Source organism: Notothenia rossii (assembly GCF_949606895.1).
Source record: "Notothenia rossii genome assembly, chromosome: 5".
NCBI classification, from domain to species: domain Eukaryota; kingdom Metazoa; phylum Chordata; class Actinopteri; order Perciformes; family Nototheniidae; genus Notothenia; species Notothenia rossii.
Window position 1 is genome coordinate 87,223,598 of NC_136903.1, and position 18,064 is coordinate 87,241,661.

The 18,064-nt window shown below is 39.7% G+C and overlaps 1 protein-coding gene across 2 annotated transcripts; it reads left to right on the top strand.

Annotated features, from left to right (window-relative positions):
• LOC307041054 (bactericidal permeability-increasing protein-like) lies at nt 1-9,201 on the top strand. 2 transcript variants are annotated; one of them, XM_079684374.1, is made up of 16 exons: nt 1-145; nt 3,073-3,180; nt 3,257-3,368; nt 3,616-3,744; nt 4,324-4,479; nt 4,579-4,642; nt 4,774-4,834; nt 4,914-5,005; nt 6,312-6,488; nt 6,570-6,629; nt 6,937-7,104; nt 7,189-7,256; nt 7,340-7,382; nt 7,463-7,526; nt 8,248-8,324; nt 8,476-9,201. In XM_079684374.1, the coding sequence occupies exons 2-16, from the start codon at nt 3,078-3,080 to the stop codon at nt 8,515-8,517; spliced, it is 1,416 nt and encodes a 471-aa protein (XP_079540500.1). In that variant the 5' UTR covers nt 1-145; nt 3,073-3,077; the 3' UTR covers nt 8,518-9,201. The 2 variants fall into 2 exon arrangements, with proteins under 2 accessions (XP_079540500.1, XP_079540501.1); XM_079684375.1 differs by lacking the exon at nt 1-145 and adding an exon at nt 408-426.
• Nucleotides 9,202-18,064: the final 8,863 nt, after the last annotated feature.

Consider the following 18,064-nt stretch of genomic DNA (forward strand, 5'->3'; position numbering starts at 1 on the left):
CTTCATGTGGGTTAGTCCAATGCCATAGTTTAGTTTCTGATTGGATAAGTGAATTACAGGCCATGTACCTCCCTTCCTCTTATACTCTGCCTTGTTTGCAGTGAGACTCAGACATCAGGAGAAACCTGACAGACTACTGCTTCGGGTAAGAGCTTATATGTGTTTATATGTAAAGATAAGAAAACCTTCTTATGTTTGTTCTGAGTTAACTTCAATATGTGAAGGAGCCTTGAATTGTAGTCTAGAAATCCTTCTTCACATCAGGTAGATGATTCTTGTATTATGAAACATGTCGGTTTCTTCTTCTGCCTCATTTGCAGTGATTACAGATAAAGAGTGTTAAGAGGCTGCATATTTGATTTTTTTTTGCATTTTAGGATATGCATTGACATTAAATATCACTTCCCTACAAAACTACCTTTGGAAGTAAGTGCTAATCTGTTACTTTAAAATATAATTCTTCTTTTTTTGGTTTCCAATGGTGAAAGATGATTTTATTTTTAATAAGCAGCCTCTTTATTTTGTTTTCACATACACTTTGGTTATTAAAAGCACACGTTGTCTTGCACCAGACTTCTGATCCTCACGGTGTTCATTTTGGCAGCTATTTTTGATTTAGTCGTGGTCTTTAGACGAAAATGGTTATTAGTGTTAGTCACATTTTAGTCCTTTTTATCCTTCATAGTTTTAGTCGACGAAACTCAAAAAGTTTTAGTCGAAGTTTTAGTCGATTTTTTGTCAAAATGTTTCCTCTCTTTAAACTAATTAATTTATATTTATATAAGTTATAAATAAAATATATATAATTATGTTATTATATTGTACTGTACTTGAATAAAATGTTAAGGTCCTTGTACTTTACTGGAGTATTTAAGTATTTTGCTCCTTAGTAGCCTACTTGTACTCCACTACAGTTCAGATGTAAATGATGTACTTATACTCCACTACATGTATTTAATACCTTTAGTTACTTTACAGATGTGGATGAATGATGTGAAATATAATCAAGTGTTAAATCAGACTTTAGTTCCACCTGGAGTAAATTCACAAGCTACCCTGCAGTATACAAAGTCATTCAAACTAGCTGCACCTTTACCAGCTTTGAGAACACTGATCAATGATCAATAATATGGGAGGATGTGGCTCAGTGGCTGGCGTTAGTGCGCTGATCTTCGGATCAGTGGAGCGCTGGTTCAATCCCCACTACAGTCAGCATGTCGTTGTGTCCCTGAGACACTTCACCCCAAATTGCTCCTGATGATTGCCCCCAGTATTGAGTATGTAAATCGCTTTGGATAAAAGCGTCTAACAAGTAACATGTAATGAAATAACGTTAATAGTAATTGGAGCTACGAGTTAAGGAAATCGAAAATTGTGCATTTCTCCGACTGAATATGATGCTGTTTGGACAGACCGCTCGTGTCTTACGCGAAAACACTAATGGCAAACGACCCATCCGTCGAAGCCCCTCAATACAGTGCGCAATACCTCAATGAGCTCAATGTGGGCGGAGCTTCACAGATGACGCGTTGCATCCTGTTTCCCGGGTTGCAGTTCTCTTCCCTCCCTTCAATCTAACCCTTCCCTTCCCCCCATCCTAACCCTAACCACTCCCTACCTTTTTACCTAATCTTCCTTGCTCCCTCCCAAACCTAAACCCCAAAACCTCTCCTACTGTAAGAAATTAAAATCAATGTTGATATGACGTGATTTAAATTAAATACAGGGTTTTAATTTAAAGCAGTTTTATTCTGAAAAAACCGGACGTTCACACTAACTATTAATTTAACACTTTTATTCCAAAAATTCATCATTTCCGGTTTCGCATTAGCATGTGGGTAACGTTTTGAAAACCGTGAATTGAAGGTGAAATTACATGTGATGTTGTACACTAAACACACTGGGATTAACACTCATTTATTGATTGACGCTGAAATAACGTTTATCAGGGAATGTTTAAATAACCACAGACATCAGAATTATTTATATATTAATAATATAAGATATAATATGTTACTTTTGTGACTGGGTAAGTAGTGTACACAACACGGGAGTCGGGACGTCACGTGCCTCAAATGTTGAGCTCCGCCCACGTTGAGCTCCCGCCCACGTTGAGATGTTGAGGCATTGCGCACTCCATTGAGGGGTACTACGATCTATGTGTGCCGCTGCAGCGTGTCTGTTAGGCCCCGCCAGCCCCGCCCCCGCAGACAGAGAGACATGCCTGTGTGTGCACAGTGCTTGTCAAAGTGTGGTCCGCGGACCACTGGTGGTCCGTGAGCGCCCCCTAGTGGTCCGTGAGTATATTGGTAACATTTCACAGTTTAAATAAATAAATGTAAGTTTTCCGCACCCTCGCGGGAATATCTCCGCAATGGAGCGAGCTTAAGTTTTAATTGCAACACCTTCATCACACATGTAGCCACTTGTTTGTACCATTTTCAGGCGATTTATAATCTGTTCTAGAAAAACGATGTGATTTTGGATATTTTTTGGAGTTAGGTGGTCCGCGAGTGTTTTTTTATTGGTTAATTGGTCCTAAAGTTTGAGAAACGCTGCTGTGGGAGATCGCTCTTCTGGAGTGAAGAGAGCGGAAATAATGATATATTAGAAACGTAAGATGCATTTTGACAGACAAGACGGATAATTGGGGGATATATCCTACATTTTGAATGTCCGATAGTCCACCATTAACACCTTAGTCCCGTCTTGTCTTATCAAAGAAAACAAAATATACATTTAGTCATTATTTTTTATTATCAACAATCTATTTTTAGCTCGTCATCTTCTCGTCTTAGTCATGTAAAAAACATTTTTGTATGTTGAAAATAAACAAAACAGAAGTTAATGTGCCTAAAGGGGAAACCACTGATGTCTAAAGTTATGATGGTTATGGATTATAACAACAAATAAGAAACGAGTATCAAATAAACAAAGCATTAATCTAGAAGAGGAAGCCTTGATTGGTAGATTCCCAGATATCATTTGCGGAACAAATAAACATATCAACATATCTTGAGAACAAATAAATAAACATTGTGCTGATGATCCTGTCCTTTTTCATCCCAACAGTCAAGATGTTTCTGTGCTGGTGCCTATCTCTGGTGGCTTTAATCCCTTTGACCACAAGCACCAACCCTGGAGTAAAGGTCAAGCTAACAGCTAAAGGCATTGAATATGGTAAGGTTTGTACTTTTAGTTTTAAATCGCTGATTTCTCCTGAGATTTTACCATCAATTTCCCTTGATTTCCCTAGGCAGACAACTGGCAATGGCTTCCATCTTGCAGAAACTCAAAACCATCAAACTTGATGATGTGTCAGGAAAAGTGAGGGTGTCCATCGGCAAGGTCAAGTACAGCCTGAAAAAGTAAGAAAGCAGTGCATTCATCACCGTCATTCTTAATTGGATACTTAAAGAAGATTTGTGGGGTTTTCCCTTTTCTGTAATGTGTTTTGTTTGTGTGCATGTAAGTGATCTGCAAAGGCTTAAATCCCGTAGTAGTCTAGAGGGAGTTTCTCTCGCACTCGTGCTTAAGGCATGGAAGCATGTCACACTAGAGAGTACAAAATACAAATACGGAACTGAAAATTAACTTTCATGTTGTCTTTATCAGTATGAACATGGTGGATGTGGGATTGCCAACGGCTACGCTGGATCTGGTGCCAGGGACCGGTCCCAAACTGTCCATTGTCAACGCTAACTTCCGTTTGCATGGAAACTGGCGGGTCAGGTATCACTTTGTGTAAGTGAGAACAGATTTCTTCCTTTAAGGTCACCTATTATGTCCACTTGTTCATGTCTTTTCTACATAAACATGTGTCCCCTCTGTGTTAATAGATTCTGAAAGTTTCAGGAACAAAGATTCTCTCTCTTTTTGTCTCTCTAAAAACTGAAAATGAGCTGATCAGATTTTGGCCACTTTATGATGTCATAACGATTTTTTTGGCTTGTGTAACCATTAGCCAATCACCAACCAAGGTAACCCCCCCCCCCCCCCCCCCCCCCTTATCACCTGAATCTCCTCCTAGAGCACCATTGAGTTATTTTTATTCAAATGTCTCTCAGAGGGGCGTGGGGAGGGGCTCCTTATTTTCATCTAAAGTAACAGACAGAGAATCAGCACTTTGGAAACAGGGCTGAAACAGAGGGGGATGCTGCAATGATCTGTTTGGTGTTTGGAGCCAAATACTTCAGAGACCTGTTTTGTATATATCTGAGACCTATAATATATTGATGAAAAATAGGATAATAGAGGACCTTTAAAGTTAAATATTTGGGGACCTATATACCCCTAACCCTAACCCCACCCCTCTCTCAACAGAAGGGACAGCGGCTCTTTTAATTTGAACGCCGACGACATCAGTTTCAGTACAAGTCTCTCCATCATGACTGATCCGACCGGCCGACCTGCGGTTAGGAGTGTCGACTGTGGAGCCAATGTTGGCAAGATGAGCGTCCGCTTTAGGGGTGGAGCAAGGTAATACGAAAAAAAACTAGAAACAACTTTTGAACCGATTTGAAAGAATACAATTTTCTTTTCTTTTCGTGCTGCCATATTTCCTTTTTTTCATTTCAGCTGGTTGTACAATCTCTTCAAGAAATCCATTAGTCGTGCGATACAAAAGGCAATGGAGAAAAAGGTGAGGACTGCTTTAGGTTTACAGACTCTAGCTGGTTTCCAAACTGCTCTTTATCCATGTTGGGTTCTTTTAAGAATATGTTCCCCATTCAGAAATCACTGGGCTAATTTTTCTGCTCTTTGTTTTTGCAGATCTGCCCTCTGGTGGCCAATGCAGTATCTGATTTGAACAACAATTTGAAAACTCTCAATGGTAAAACATTATCTTCATGTCAAATATGTGTATGTTTCATTGATGCTGAATATGTGAGAGACTTTCTGTCTTATTGCAGTTCTAGCCAAGGTGGACAAGTTTGCAGAGATTGAATATTCCATGGTGGCATCGCCTGCAGTGTCAACAACCTCCATAGACCTTGGCTTGAAGGTGAGAAACCATCCCGATGCTTTTGTTTGCTCACTTGCTTCTTAGGGCTTGGCAGAGATGGCAAAAGTACACACATCCTTTACTTAAGAATAAGTACAGATACTCGTGTTTAAAAATACTCTGGTAAAAGTAGCAGTACTGACTAAACTTCTTTACTCAAGTAAAAGTAAAGAAGTATGGACTTAGAAATGGTTGTGTCCGAAAGCTGTTACCGTTCATGGTCCTGGGGGGTACATTTTGACCCATGATTTATTTCAGTTCAAAACACAACAAAAAATGAATATCATCCAATATTGTTTTAACTATATCATAACTAAGTTATTATGCATTCATAACATATTCTTTAAGAAAGGTGGAGTTCCCGTGGGGGGAGGGGGGGCAGAGGGAGGGGAGACCAGGTGTATGTTGCGAAAAAAATCTTGTTACAGTGGATGGAGGGGTGGGTAAAGTCAAAGATGATTCTTGATTGGGCCAAGTTTGACCCCGAGTCACCCAAAACAATTCTGCAGGGTCCCCCCAGACCCGAACACCAAATTATACACTTTATGTTTTAGAGACCTTCAGACTTGGCTAAAATGATCAAAATCAGTTTTGTAGTGTTTATATAGCTGTTGTGGAGGATATCATGAAGCCTTGTTCCGATACAAAAACAACCAGAGCGTGGTTATTATATAACTTTAACTTGAAACGGGTCACGGGAGACCCGAACACAACATAAGGGTTAAGTCAAAAGTACCCATAACTACCAGCTGTTTTAAAGAGTACCTGACCTCCCTTTATATTAATAGAACAATAATGTCATTGTTAGCTAATGAATGTTTCCATGCTGAACAACGGCAACATGACAACGTTTTCATTGGTCCCTCTTCTTTAGAGAAGACCAGGAAATGATGGATACACGGATCGTGTTCAAATCAATAGGCACGCAATGACTCTAAATAATAATGATCACGCCACCAAACACACATTCAAACTAAAGGAACCAGCCTGTTTGGAAAATGTAAGAAGTAGAAAGTACAGGTATTTGTGTTCAACATGTAAGAAGTAGAAAGTACAGGTATTTGTGTTCAACATGTAAGAAGTAGAAAGTACAGGTATTCGTGTTCAACATGTAAGAAGTCAAAGTAAAAAGTTGTCAGAAAAATAAGAAGTGGAGTAAAGAACTGATACCAAAAAAATGTACTTAAGTACAGTAACAACGTATTTGTACTCCACTGCTTCCCACCTCTGCAGTTTGGTTATTAAGAAATAGAAAGTCCTGGTTGCGTTGCAAATGTTCTGTTTTTGCTGTTTCTTTATCTTTTAGGGCGAATTCTACAACATCGGGAAGCATCAGGAGCCTCCCTTTTCCCCCGCAGTCTTTTCCCTGCCGCCCCAGATCAACAACATGTTGTACATCGGCGTTTCCTCCTTCACCTTCGAATCTGCGGCCTTCGTCTACAACACAGCTGGAGCCCTCAGCCTGGACATCACTGACGACATGGTGAGCTGAATCCTCCTTGTTCACTCATCTATCTTCTTACATGACGTCACAATGATATTCAACCTTTCTGACTCTCAACAGATCCCAAAAAGCTCTCCCGTCCGACTCAACACCCAAACGTTTGGATTTTTCATCCCGCAGGTGAAAACAGATTCTACTCATTTGATACAAAGCATTGTCTTTATAGATTGGTGCAGGGATGACGTATTTTTGTAGGCCGAAGCGGAAGTTAGAATTATAATGGGATTATTTGCTGACGTAATTTTGTCAAAGAAAAAAACGTAAACATTTCCTCAGCTTGAGTTAACCACAGACCTTATTTCAGGCATCTAACTGGTCCAAAAAATGCAAAAGTAAAGACGAGGAAACTAGAAGTGGTAAAATGCTTAAGGACTCATTTCAGCACAAGTTTACTAGTTTTTTTTCAGCTATATATCTTCTTTTTCAGATTGCCAAGCGTTTCCCAGGTCTGATGATGAAACTTCTGGTGAAGATGTCAAAAGCTCCAGTCATCACGTTTGAACCCAACAACGCGACAGTTCAGAGCTTTGCCTCGATGACAGCTTACGCTATCCAACCCAACGCCGCACTTACGCCTCTCTTTGTCCTGAACTTGGTGGGTTACACAGCTGGTGTGATAAATAAAAAGCCATTTGTTTGGTTCTACGTTGGGAACTGTCTCACTATATTGTCTTTACAGGTCTCCAGTGTCAGCGCCCGAGTGTTTGTCAGTGGAATGAGGTTGGCCGGAGCTGTCACCCTAAACAAGTGAGTAACTAAAAACAAAAAAAAGGGGCCAAAAGGTCTTTGTGAAGACGATCATAACAGTTTAATTTGCCTCATTTGCACAGAATGGATCTGACCCTGGGGACGAGCGATGTCGGAGACTTTCAGGTGAGAACTCATTCTAACACAAGTCACAGTGTGCACATTCAGCACCAACATAACTAACTAACCCTAACCCTAACCTGCAGGTCAGTACCCTCAACAGCATCTTCCAAACGGTCCTCAATTTCGTGGTGATACCTAGATTGAATGGTGAGTACTCTTTATGAACTACTAAGACCCGCCTTGATGAGAGGACTGATGGATTGAAATGTGAATGCAATGAACTGTGACACTGTTTTGCTCTTTGAATTGTAATATTGTCCACTGTACTCCAGGTTAAGTCCTCAAAAACAAAATTAAAATGCCATTTTCATTTGAAAATCGACAGAAAATTGCATTTTATTTTAAATTGTGACTTAAATAGTTATTTCAGGAATAGTAAAAAATACTGACATTTATAATAAACTCAATTATAAATATTTAAAAAACACAAATATAGGTAAAATGTAGAGTGGAGTAACATTTCATTTTCTATTTTACATTACAGGCCCCTCTGGTATTCTATAAAAGACAGAAAGGCACACTTTGTTGCCCATTTAAAATGTTGATCTATTATTCATATTTATTTAATCGTGTTGCATATTGCTAGTGTGTATTTTTATCTTTTCATTTTCATTAAAATGATATTGAACAAGTTTTAAAGTCATAATTCGTCTCCTTTACTTTTTCAGTTAAATCTTGTGTGTTGCATTCATTTCTTTTTGATGATTATTTTATTTTCTATTTTAAGCAATTCAATCTGCATTTAATGAAGGAAATGTCCAATACACTTAAATCCTAATATAACACTTTTGCGATTATATCATGACCACGTTTCCCACATTAGATTTTTGGGACTAGTTTTTCAAAATGTCTGAATTTTGCTTCATAGTTCAACTTGCAAAGGGATACCCTCTCCCGACACTTGGAAAGATGAAGCTTGTGAACACTCAGCTGCTGGTCCTGAAGGTCAGACTGTTTCCTATAAAGTTGTATTCATTATATGACATGGATTTTTATGAAGGCCAATAACTCAGAAGAAAATATTTGTAATATCTGGACAATCTAATCGAGTTATTTGATTTTAAGCTGTTTTTAATTTTGGTTTATTTCTCTCTAGGACCACGTGATGATTGGGACCGATGTTCAGTTCACGGGTTGAGTGGCATTTCTGGAAGCTTCCAATTCTGCACCATGAAGACACAATCACAGTTCAACTCAACAAACAAATGAATGATGTAGAAATATTACCGTCAAATGCTGATCACCTGTTTGCCTCGGATATCAACTCAGGTTTTCATACTATTTTTCTTTTAAAATATAAATCTTATGTACAATGTAGAAAGGGCACAGTCTGTTAACAGTTGTCACAGCGATCATCTTTTTTAAACAATTTTTTTTAAAGTGGATCAGCACTCTCTGCTGCCAACTTTATCAAAAATGTATGACTCAAAGGTTTCTGATTCTGTATCTCACAGAGCGATGCTTCAAATGTGCTGATTCATGACTTTTCTGTAGCAGATTTGAGAGCCGTAGGAAAATCATGATGATATCAATACAACAAAAACTAGGTCACAGTAGTTTGTGCAAAACAAACGTTATAATTGACATCATCCAAACCAGTTGTAGCTTCTTAAAGGGACGGTTCACACACAAATAAAAAAATACATTGTTTTCTTTTAGCTTTAATGCCGTTTTCCAAATCTAAATGTGTTTAGGTGTGAGTTACTGTTTATGGAGATTTCGGAGGGGAGATAAGTCTGCCTTACCTTGAATACAAACAAACTTTCCAGCACTCAGTTTGTTCTGCTCAAAGCCCCAATAAAATACATTTCAATAAAACTCACCAGCACAATGTCTCTTTCCAGTTACTTAACATAATCCACAGACATTGTTGTGAGCCGTTAATTGTAGGAACTATTTTCTTTTTGCCAAATGACACGTGCCAATGTGATTAACGAAGCGTGCAGCGACTCATAGACAAGAAGCTGGTGCTCAATCGTCGATGGGCGAGGTTTGGTTGAAAGAAAATAGTTCCTACAATTAATGTTATGTTTTCTGAAAAAAATACACTGCTCTCGAGTTTTTCAAAATCTGTTTAGCTCTTGATGATTGTTACTGACTTTGCTTTGACATGCTTTAATTGTTTTTATATAGTGGTTGGTTTGTTACAATAGTAGCAGAATTCATGATAATGAGTTTTACATGATTGTATTAAACACTGGATCACTTGCGTTTCTTTCCTTTTAGGATAAATAAATAAATAGTTTCAAACCAAATGTTTTTAATCTCCATCTTTAGGTAAATGTTCCCGATATTTGAAGTACAGCCTGACAGTAACTATGGTTTAAAAAGTGATAGCAATAGAACTTTTTCCCCATAATCACAAAACACACACGAGAAATCTTGAAATAATCCTCTATAACATTAAATAATCATGCTTAATGGGGTTTATTAAAACTAAAACACTCTGTTAATCTGCATCTTTGGGACTGTGAATGTGTGGTTTGATCATATTGAATTGACAAGGATCAACCGACAGATTGGGTAGAAAAGATAAGCGGCGGTACTTGATAACACGTTATGGTAACCCAGTTATGAGGTACAGGTCTATTACTTCGTCCATGGTTAGCAGTTTGTCAAATTGCATTGCTAGCCTGTTAAGCCCCAAGCCTGTTTCAACACACTCTCACTCCCTAAGCGTCCAGGAGCGACGCTTGGTCAGGGTCCCGTGGCGTCCAGTTGTGACGCGCCGAGGCTCCTTCAGCTTCATAAACGGACGGACGCAAAGAGCTTTCAACTGATTGCAATGTATTCCCATCGGCGGCGGTATTTGAGGGAAGCACCGCATCCATTTATGTCGGCAGCTCTTAAAGGCAATGTGAGCGTCCATTCCCTCCTAGAGCGGAAACGGTGGAAATCCAAACACCATGACGACCTCCTAACCTATCAGGCTCTCCTCTCCTCTTTCTCTGCTTCCATCTCTCAGGCAAAAAGCACTTTCTTTCAAGATAAGATCCAATCTTCCTATTCCAATCCCAAAAAACTATTTTCCATCTTCTCCACCCTCTTGGACCCCCTCAAAGCCCCTTCCCCCTCCACCCTCTCTTACCCCCCCCCCCCCAAAGCCCCTCCCCCCTCCTCCCTACTGTCAAGCGACTTTGTTAACCACTTTGAAAAAAAGGTTGATGATATTCGCTCTTCTTTTTCTGACTCACCTTTACTCACCGCTGGGTCACCAGACCTACCGTTCACCCACACACTGACCTCCTTCTCCCCTCTCTCTCCAAGTGAGGTTCTTACCCTCGTTACCTCTGCCCGTCCTACCACCTGTCCTCTGGACCCTATCCCCTCAAACCTCCTTCAGACTATCGCTCCTGATATTCTACCGTTTCTCTCCCATTTCATCAACACTTCTCTAACTTCTGGTCACTTACCAAACAGTCTCAAGGAGGCAAGAGTAAACCCTCTCCTAAAGAAACCCACTCTCAACCCGTCTGATGTTATAAACTACAGGCCTGTCTCGCTACTCCCGTTCCTGTCTAAAACACACAAATCGATAGCAGCGTCCCTAGCAACCACCTTGGTAACAATGAAAACGTTGAATGGACACAATTTCCTGAAGTAATCTTCGTAATAACTAGCAAACTAAAGATCATGTACATCCACTGCACACATAATCTGAAATAACAACTCATATTTCTCGCATCAAATGACATCAAAACGCATTTTAATGGCCAAACTAACCTTAAAATAGGCATTTTCCACCGAGAATAAAACGAAGGTCGGCCATGTTTTTTTCTGCAGGGAGAAATTTGAAGATCACGTGACATACAGTAGATGGTGAAAAATAACGTAGGGATCTTACAATTTCAGAGGCGTTTTTGTAGAAATACTACGTCCCAAGTTGTGGACCAACGTAGTTATTACACGTTTTTTTGTGAGACTGGGTTGGCTCTGCAGTGTTTAAGGACTTGTTAGTGGATCAAAAACTGTGAACAGAGTTGTGCCGTAAAGTTGTTGTTGTCGCAGTTCCAGCCGTTGGTGCTGCAAGTTTTTTTTCCTTAGAGGAAGAAATACGATCATTTATCAATAATAAGTCAATAAAATCATTTCAATTAATATTGGGAGTCGATTCTTTATTGTTTAGAATCTGGCCGTGTAATAAGAAGGATAATGTGCAGCGACTTGGTCATTATGGGGAAAAGAACACCCTTCATGTCGGGTGTTCTTTTCCCCATAATGACCGTCTCGCTGCACCCCCAAAAAGGCTTTAGTTATCGAGATACGCCTACCCGAGGTAGAAAAAAGCACAACCATGTTTTTTCATTACTTTAATATCTTTAATATATTAAACGGATTGTTGTATACAAATATTTTACTGCAAAATAAAAAAAATTGGTTGATGTATGGAATCTTCCGATAACCGAAAATAGTGAAAATGTAGGCTCCTCTGAAGGGGGCCATGTCAACCTTATCACGTGTATATCTGGAAATAATGATCACAATGTCACCAACTTTGATTTATATGTTCAGGGTGAGGCAAAGCATACACTAAAGCACATTTTGTACCAATATCTTTGCCCATGTTTGTAAAATATACAATCAAACACTGATACAATTTAGGCGGAAATTAAATTTGAAAGGAAAAATCCAAAAGGTATGTTTATACTTTTCTGTCATTATTAAAGTTAGGAGACCAATCCCCCAAAAACCTTATTTATATGTACCCAGTGGTGTAGTGGTCCCTGGAGAAGTGGGTATACTCTTAGTTTTGCAAAAAATGTTAAGCAGCCCATAGTGCAAAGGATTATCGCCCTGTTTTATAGTGACATACTCTATTTAGTTCACCCCAAAAATATTAACCCAGTATAGTTACTCAGTATTACTTACACACAGTGGTGGACAGTAATGAAGTAAATGTAATTCTTTACTGTACTTAAGTACTTTTTTGAAGTATCTGTACTTTACTTAAGTATTTCCATTTTGGGGGACTTTTTACTTTTACTCCACTACATTTCAAAGTAAAATATCTTACTTTTACTCCACTACATTACGGGACATCTGTCGTTCCTTCTCATGAGTGAATTATTTGTTATATAAATAAGCAGAGCGTTCCACAAGGTTTAGGAGTGTGTTTATGGGAATTTTTGACCATTCTTCCAGAAGCGCATTTGTGAGGTAATTTAACCGAGAGATTTTGGACAATTCCATACTCCCAACTTTGAAAACAGTTTGGGAATGGCCCCTTCATGTTCCAACATGACCGTGCACCAGTGCACAAAGCAAGGTCCATAAAGACATGGATGACAGAGTTTGGTGTGGATGAACTTGACTGGCCTGCACAGAGTCCTGACCTCAAACCAATAGAACACCCTTGGGATGAATTAGGAGCACAGCCTGAAAGCCAGTCTCTTCATCCAACTTCAGTTGCCGCTTCTGGAAGAATGGTCAAATATTTCCATAAAAACACTCCTAAACCTGGTGGAAAGCCTTCCCATAAGAGTTGAAGCTGTTATAGATGCAAAGGGTGGACCGACGTCATATGAAACCCTATGGATTAAGAATGGGATGTCACTTAAGTTCATATGCACATCAAGGCAGGTGACCCAATACTTTTGGCAATATAGATAAATATCACCATATATATAAATAAATATCACCACAAATATTGAATATCATCATTCAAATAATTCAACAATAAATTCAAAACGATATGTTACAAAACAACAATATATAGTTAACAATGAACAAAAATATATACATTTTACAACATATCCATGAAAACCAAAGTGACTCTCTCAACCCAGTGCTGGGTTTCTAAGTAAGTGCTCATATTACAGTATTTTCCAGACAGACTTGCTTTCTGCAGGAGTTTTCACACCGCATTGCCTTGAACGCATAGAAGTGGCAGCACGGTGTCTCTTCAACCAGGTCCTCATATACTTTTGAGGATCAAACATAGAAGTAGGGGGGCCGTTGATATTAATCATCATCAAGTTTGATATGTTTGAGATCAGTAGTACAGCCCTTTTGTCTGAGCTTATATTGTTCATAAGGCTAAAGTTCCTCTCACACTCTGTTGTGCTGACAGGGAATGTCTTCATACAGTTCATGAGTGGTTTTAGGTCCTTGGGCTCACTATTGGGCTCTTCCAGTAGGTCTCGCATCCCATTCAGTGCTTGGTCTGTGCACAAGTGAAATCGCTTGCACAGTCGCTTAACCTGGTCTTCACCATGGCGAATGCTGGGGCTTGATGGCCATTTACTCTGATCAAGGATGCTGAAGTCCTTGATGACCGCATCTTCGAAAGACAAGCGTTGCTCAAGATTGTTCACAAGGCTTTGTAAGAACTGGCCTGGATTGATTGACTTCAGCTTTGCATTTCCTACTAGAGCTATAGAGCGATACTCCCCAGCCTCTTTTGCCTCTAAAGCCTCACAGTATTTTTCACCTGGACTCTCTTTGAAAGACTGTATCACTCTGATTGAGCGTTTCAGCAGATGCTCTGCTCTGAGGAGAGTTATAGAATGAGCTTGAAGCTCCAGTGACAGGACACTTAGTTCATGGAGAGTGTCATACATGAGCCCAAGGTCACAGATAAATTCAGGACTTTGAAGACGGTATAATAAACCTCTGTACATTTGTTTCTCTTTGGTGGACCTCATCTCATCGGAAGAGGCATTCTTAAAGTGCTGCACAAGACCTCCCAGGGATGTCCACACAGCACGAACAGTACGAAAGCTACTGTCCACCCAGCGTACATCTAAAACTCTGCCAATGCGAAGAAGTTGTGAGCCTACTTCAGCTGCTGCATCTTTGAGTTCACGCTCATTTTTGTTCGACATACTATAAAGTGAATATAGCTTCTGCATAAATATTTTAAAGTGGTTGACACCCGTCACCTCATCAACAGCATTTGACACAGCTAGTTCCAGCCTATGGTTCATACAGTGCAACACAAAGAGCCTTGGGAATCTCGAGGTCAACCTGGTTGCTACTCCTGACTTCTTTCCTAGCATGACACTGGCTCCATCAGACACAAATGTTACCCAGTTTTCAAGAAGCCACTCTTCTGTAAAGCCAGCCTTCATTAAACAGGTGAGTAAAGCCTGTTCTATGCCATCTGCTCTCTGATTGTCTAATTCAACTAGATCAAGGAAAATGAACTCAGGGCTTGCTCCTTCAATTGACGCTTTTACAGAAACTGTCATGACAGGTTTGTGACTTAAAGAAGAGGCCTCGTCAATAAGGACAGCTAACTTCGTGGATGATGCTATTATGTTACTCACAATTTTGCTCTGCATCTCACTGGCAACATGTTGTATGATTTGTGTTGCACTGTAACGTGAATGAAGTATTGAGCCCATCTTAACACCATTCAGTTCCTGCAGCTCAATGAGGCTCTCATGGTCAGAAAAGGGTCTGTTCTTTTTGGCCAAATGGTAGGCTGTTCGGAACACAGCATCAGTTTCCTTCTTGTAGGACTCAGTCATAACCTCCACTGAATTCTCAATGGCCGATTCTTTTTGTTGTTCTGCCACCTTCACAGCCTGAGAGTGTGCCTTGGACAAAGCATGTTTCCTGATCTTATTTCTCAAGACTTACAGACTTGTTTCTCTACTTCCCTGAGAAGACACTTGAATTTCAAAGTTCATCCATTCTCTTGAGAGTGATACACCTTGCTCCTTGTTGATCCCAATGGAGTTCACACTGCTACAAACCAGACATCCTGTGAAGCATAAACATACAATGTAACTACTGTATCCACAGCTGTATGTGTGCATGGTCTATTTTTCCCATATACATAAAAGGACACACACACGCACACAATATTAATGTGTGTCCACTGTTTCAGAAGCTACCTAAACTAACAAGATACCTAAACTTACCAAGTTTTTTGTTTTTGGATCCCAACCAGGGGTTCTTGGATTTAAAATCCTCTTTTTGATTGACAGTCCACAGGTCAGGCCAGTCATTATTGATGTCTAAGGGAAGAACAACAAAAGTTATTGAATTATAGGCTATAAAAGGGGAACAATGACCATAACCTATTCAAAAGTGTAAAGTTGTCACCTTCATAATCTGCATTATTAGATTTTTTCATTTTAGCCCCCAAATAGTCAAATAGTCAATTACACAGGGCCTAGCTGTAGCTTTATCCATGGCTGTGTCAATACAAAGTGTGAAAACTCTTCTAAGAAAAGGCGTTATGACGTGACTCAATGTTGCACACAAATTAGACCTAAACACAGACAAACCTTGTGCCCTTTTCAACCAGGTCCTTGGTAAACAACAGCACGTTTCCTTTCGTGAGGAAGACGCACTTTTAAACTTTTACCGTCATATACGTCTTTTACTTCCTACCGCATCCTGCCTTCAAAATAAAAGTACACGTTTTCATAATGTATCCAAATTCGTGGATTCCACGTAGCGTCGCTATGCCCGAATCTGGCTGTGCGTCGCACAAGGTCAAAATGCCCTTGCTATTTTTAAGCTGTTGGCTGAAACAACAGTCGCCAAAGTAACACAGATATAAGACTTTATTCAATCCTAAAAGAGGTAGATCGGCGGGATAAATGGCTGTCTTTAATTAGAAGAGACCACTGGCAGCCAACATCTACCCTCAGATTGTGCAGTCTCCTATAAATTAGCACTAGCTACATTTGACCTCAAATTATGTAGCTGCTAGTGCTAGCTAGCTAATTTTTTATCTCCATTTGACAGGAAAACGCTGACAATCCAAAACACTAATCTTCAGTTGCCACAGCTAATGTTACAATTAAGCAGATAGCTGTGTCACGTCACCAAACACACGATGATCTTAGCATTATGTTAGCTAACGTTAGCTAAGCGCTAACGTTCTTCAGATTGCGTGGTACCTAGCTATGCTCTTGAAAAGCCTTCAGGCTATCTCTGGTGTATGGGGATGGATTTTGTGTACAAGATAAATGTAAATGTCGGGAAAATAAAGTTGGGGCAGACACTTAGCATAAGGGACACAATAAAGTTCAGAGTAATAAATATGGATTGCAGCAAATAATGGATGTATTTTCCAAATGTCTTTCTGTCTCACTAAGGTGTGCTGTGCTCATTGCCATGAAGCTATAATAGCTAACTAGCGCCACTAGAATCAGAAATACTCAATTTAAAAGTTGAAACCAACTATTAACGAAAATAATGCTATTACTACTTTTATGTTAGTATATATGACTACCTAGTGTTAACTGTGTTCGTTATTTTCCCGTCCAGGAGAGAAGCTTTAAAAGGAGACTAAATGGAGTCTCTGTGAAAGTTCAATTGGGTACTTTAATTTAAAAAGGCGCGGGTTGGTCACAAGCATGATATTGTTCAGTCAGACAAACAGCTGTGATCCACTCCTCGATAGGGAAGAGAAGAGAATGGATCTCTCCTCCGGTGCTGTTATATATCCTCTGCTGGCTCCTCCCCGCCAGCCGGCTCACCTCGTCTCCAATGTCCGTTATTGCATTTAAACAGAGGATTGGTTCTTTTCACATTCAATATATGCTTAACACGCCGTTTCTCCTCATATTCTCTTTCATCACTTTTCATTTAACACATTCTAAACGCTGTAATCAATACTCTAAACAATAATTCTCGGCTCGTTTGGTTTCCGGTCATTCCGGATGTTGTCACATGCTACTCTCGTCTGTAAACAATAATGTATTCAAATAAACTGTACCTTCATTAAATATTCAGCATGGTAGTATCTCGACATCTATAGATGTAGTGTTAAGTCAGTAGGCTTCGGTTTGCACCACTCTATATCATTTCGCTACTAAATTCACCTCTTTAGGAAATCGTATATTAGCCACATGCTAAATGCTAACCGTAGATGAAGGATTTTCAGAATAAAAGCTTAACTGCTTGTGCACAAGAATGTCTGGTTTTTCAGTATAAAAGAGCATTAAAACTGACGGCATGTTTAAACTACATTTCCCCATTAAAACATTGATTTTAATTTCTAACACTAGCTACGATTTGTTACAAAAATCTTAAAATATAGAAGTGAGACCCACCGTTATTGTCGTCTTCATCTCCTTCCCTGTCAGCATCCTCTTCAACGGATGAGGGGGACGGAGGGAGCGCAGGTGTTGGGCTGATGTCAGGGCTGATGATAACAGGGCTATCAGCTAACAGCTCCGGTGTTCTAGCCTCACTATCTGTAGCTGAGCTGCTGGCCGATGTAGTTCCACAAGGACGTTTATTGTAAAAGGAAATTTTAGTCTGAATGGCTCGCTTCATTTTAACAGTTCATACAATTTTTGTAATGGCAAATAGTTGAAAGTAAATTAACATTTGTCTATATGCAGTTTTTTTCCCTTATTAAGACCCGCCCTACTCTGCCTCTGATTGGTTTTTAATCAGTTCTCGCGCTGAAAACCTGACCAATCTAACCAGCGAAGGCATAGAGTTAGCCAATATGAGGCAGAGTAGGTTTGTGTCATGAGTCTTCACAGTACTATGAAATGACATTGAGCCACTACTAAATAATGCGCACCAGCGGTGATTGAGAAGTGGGTATACGCCATGCTGTCTGAAAAATAAGTGGGTATACGCCGTATACCTGCGTATACCCTGGACTACACCACTGGATTACAGATGCAGGGAAAGTCTATGTTAGTCCTGAGTGATGACAGCCTGCAGGCAGGAGCAGAGCAGAGCATTAAACTGAACTCTGTGTGAAC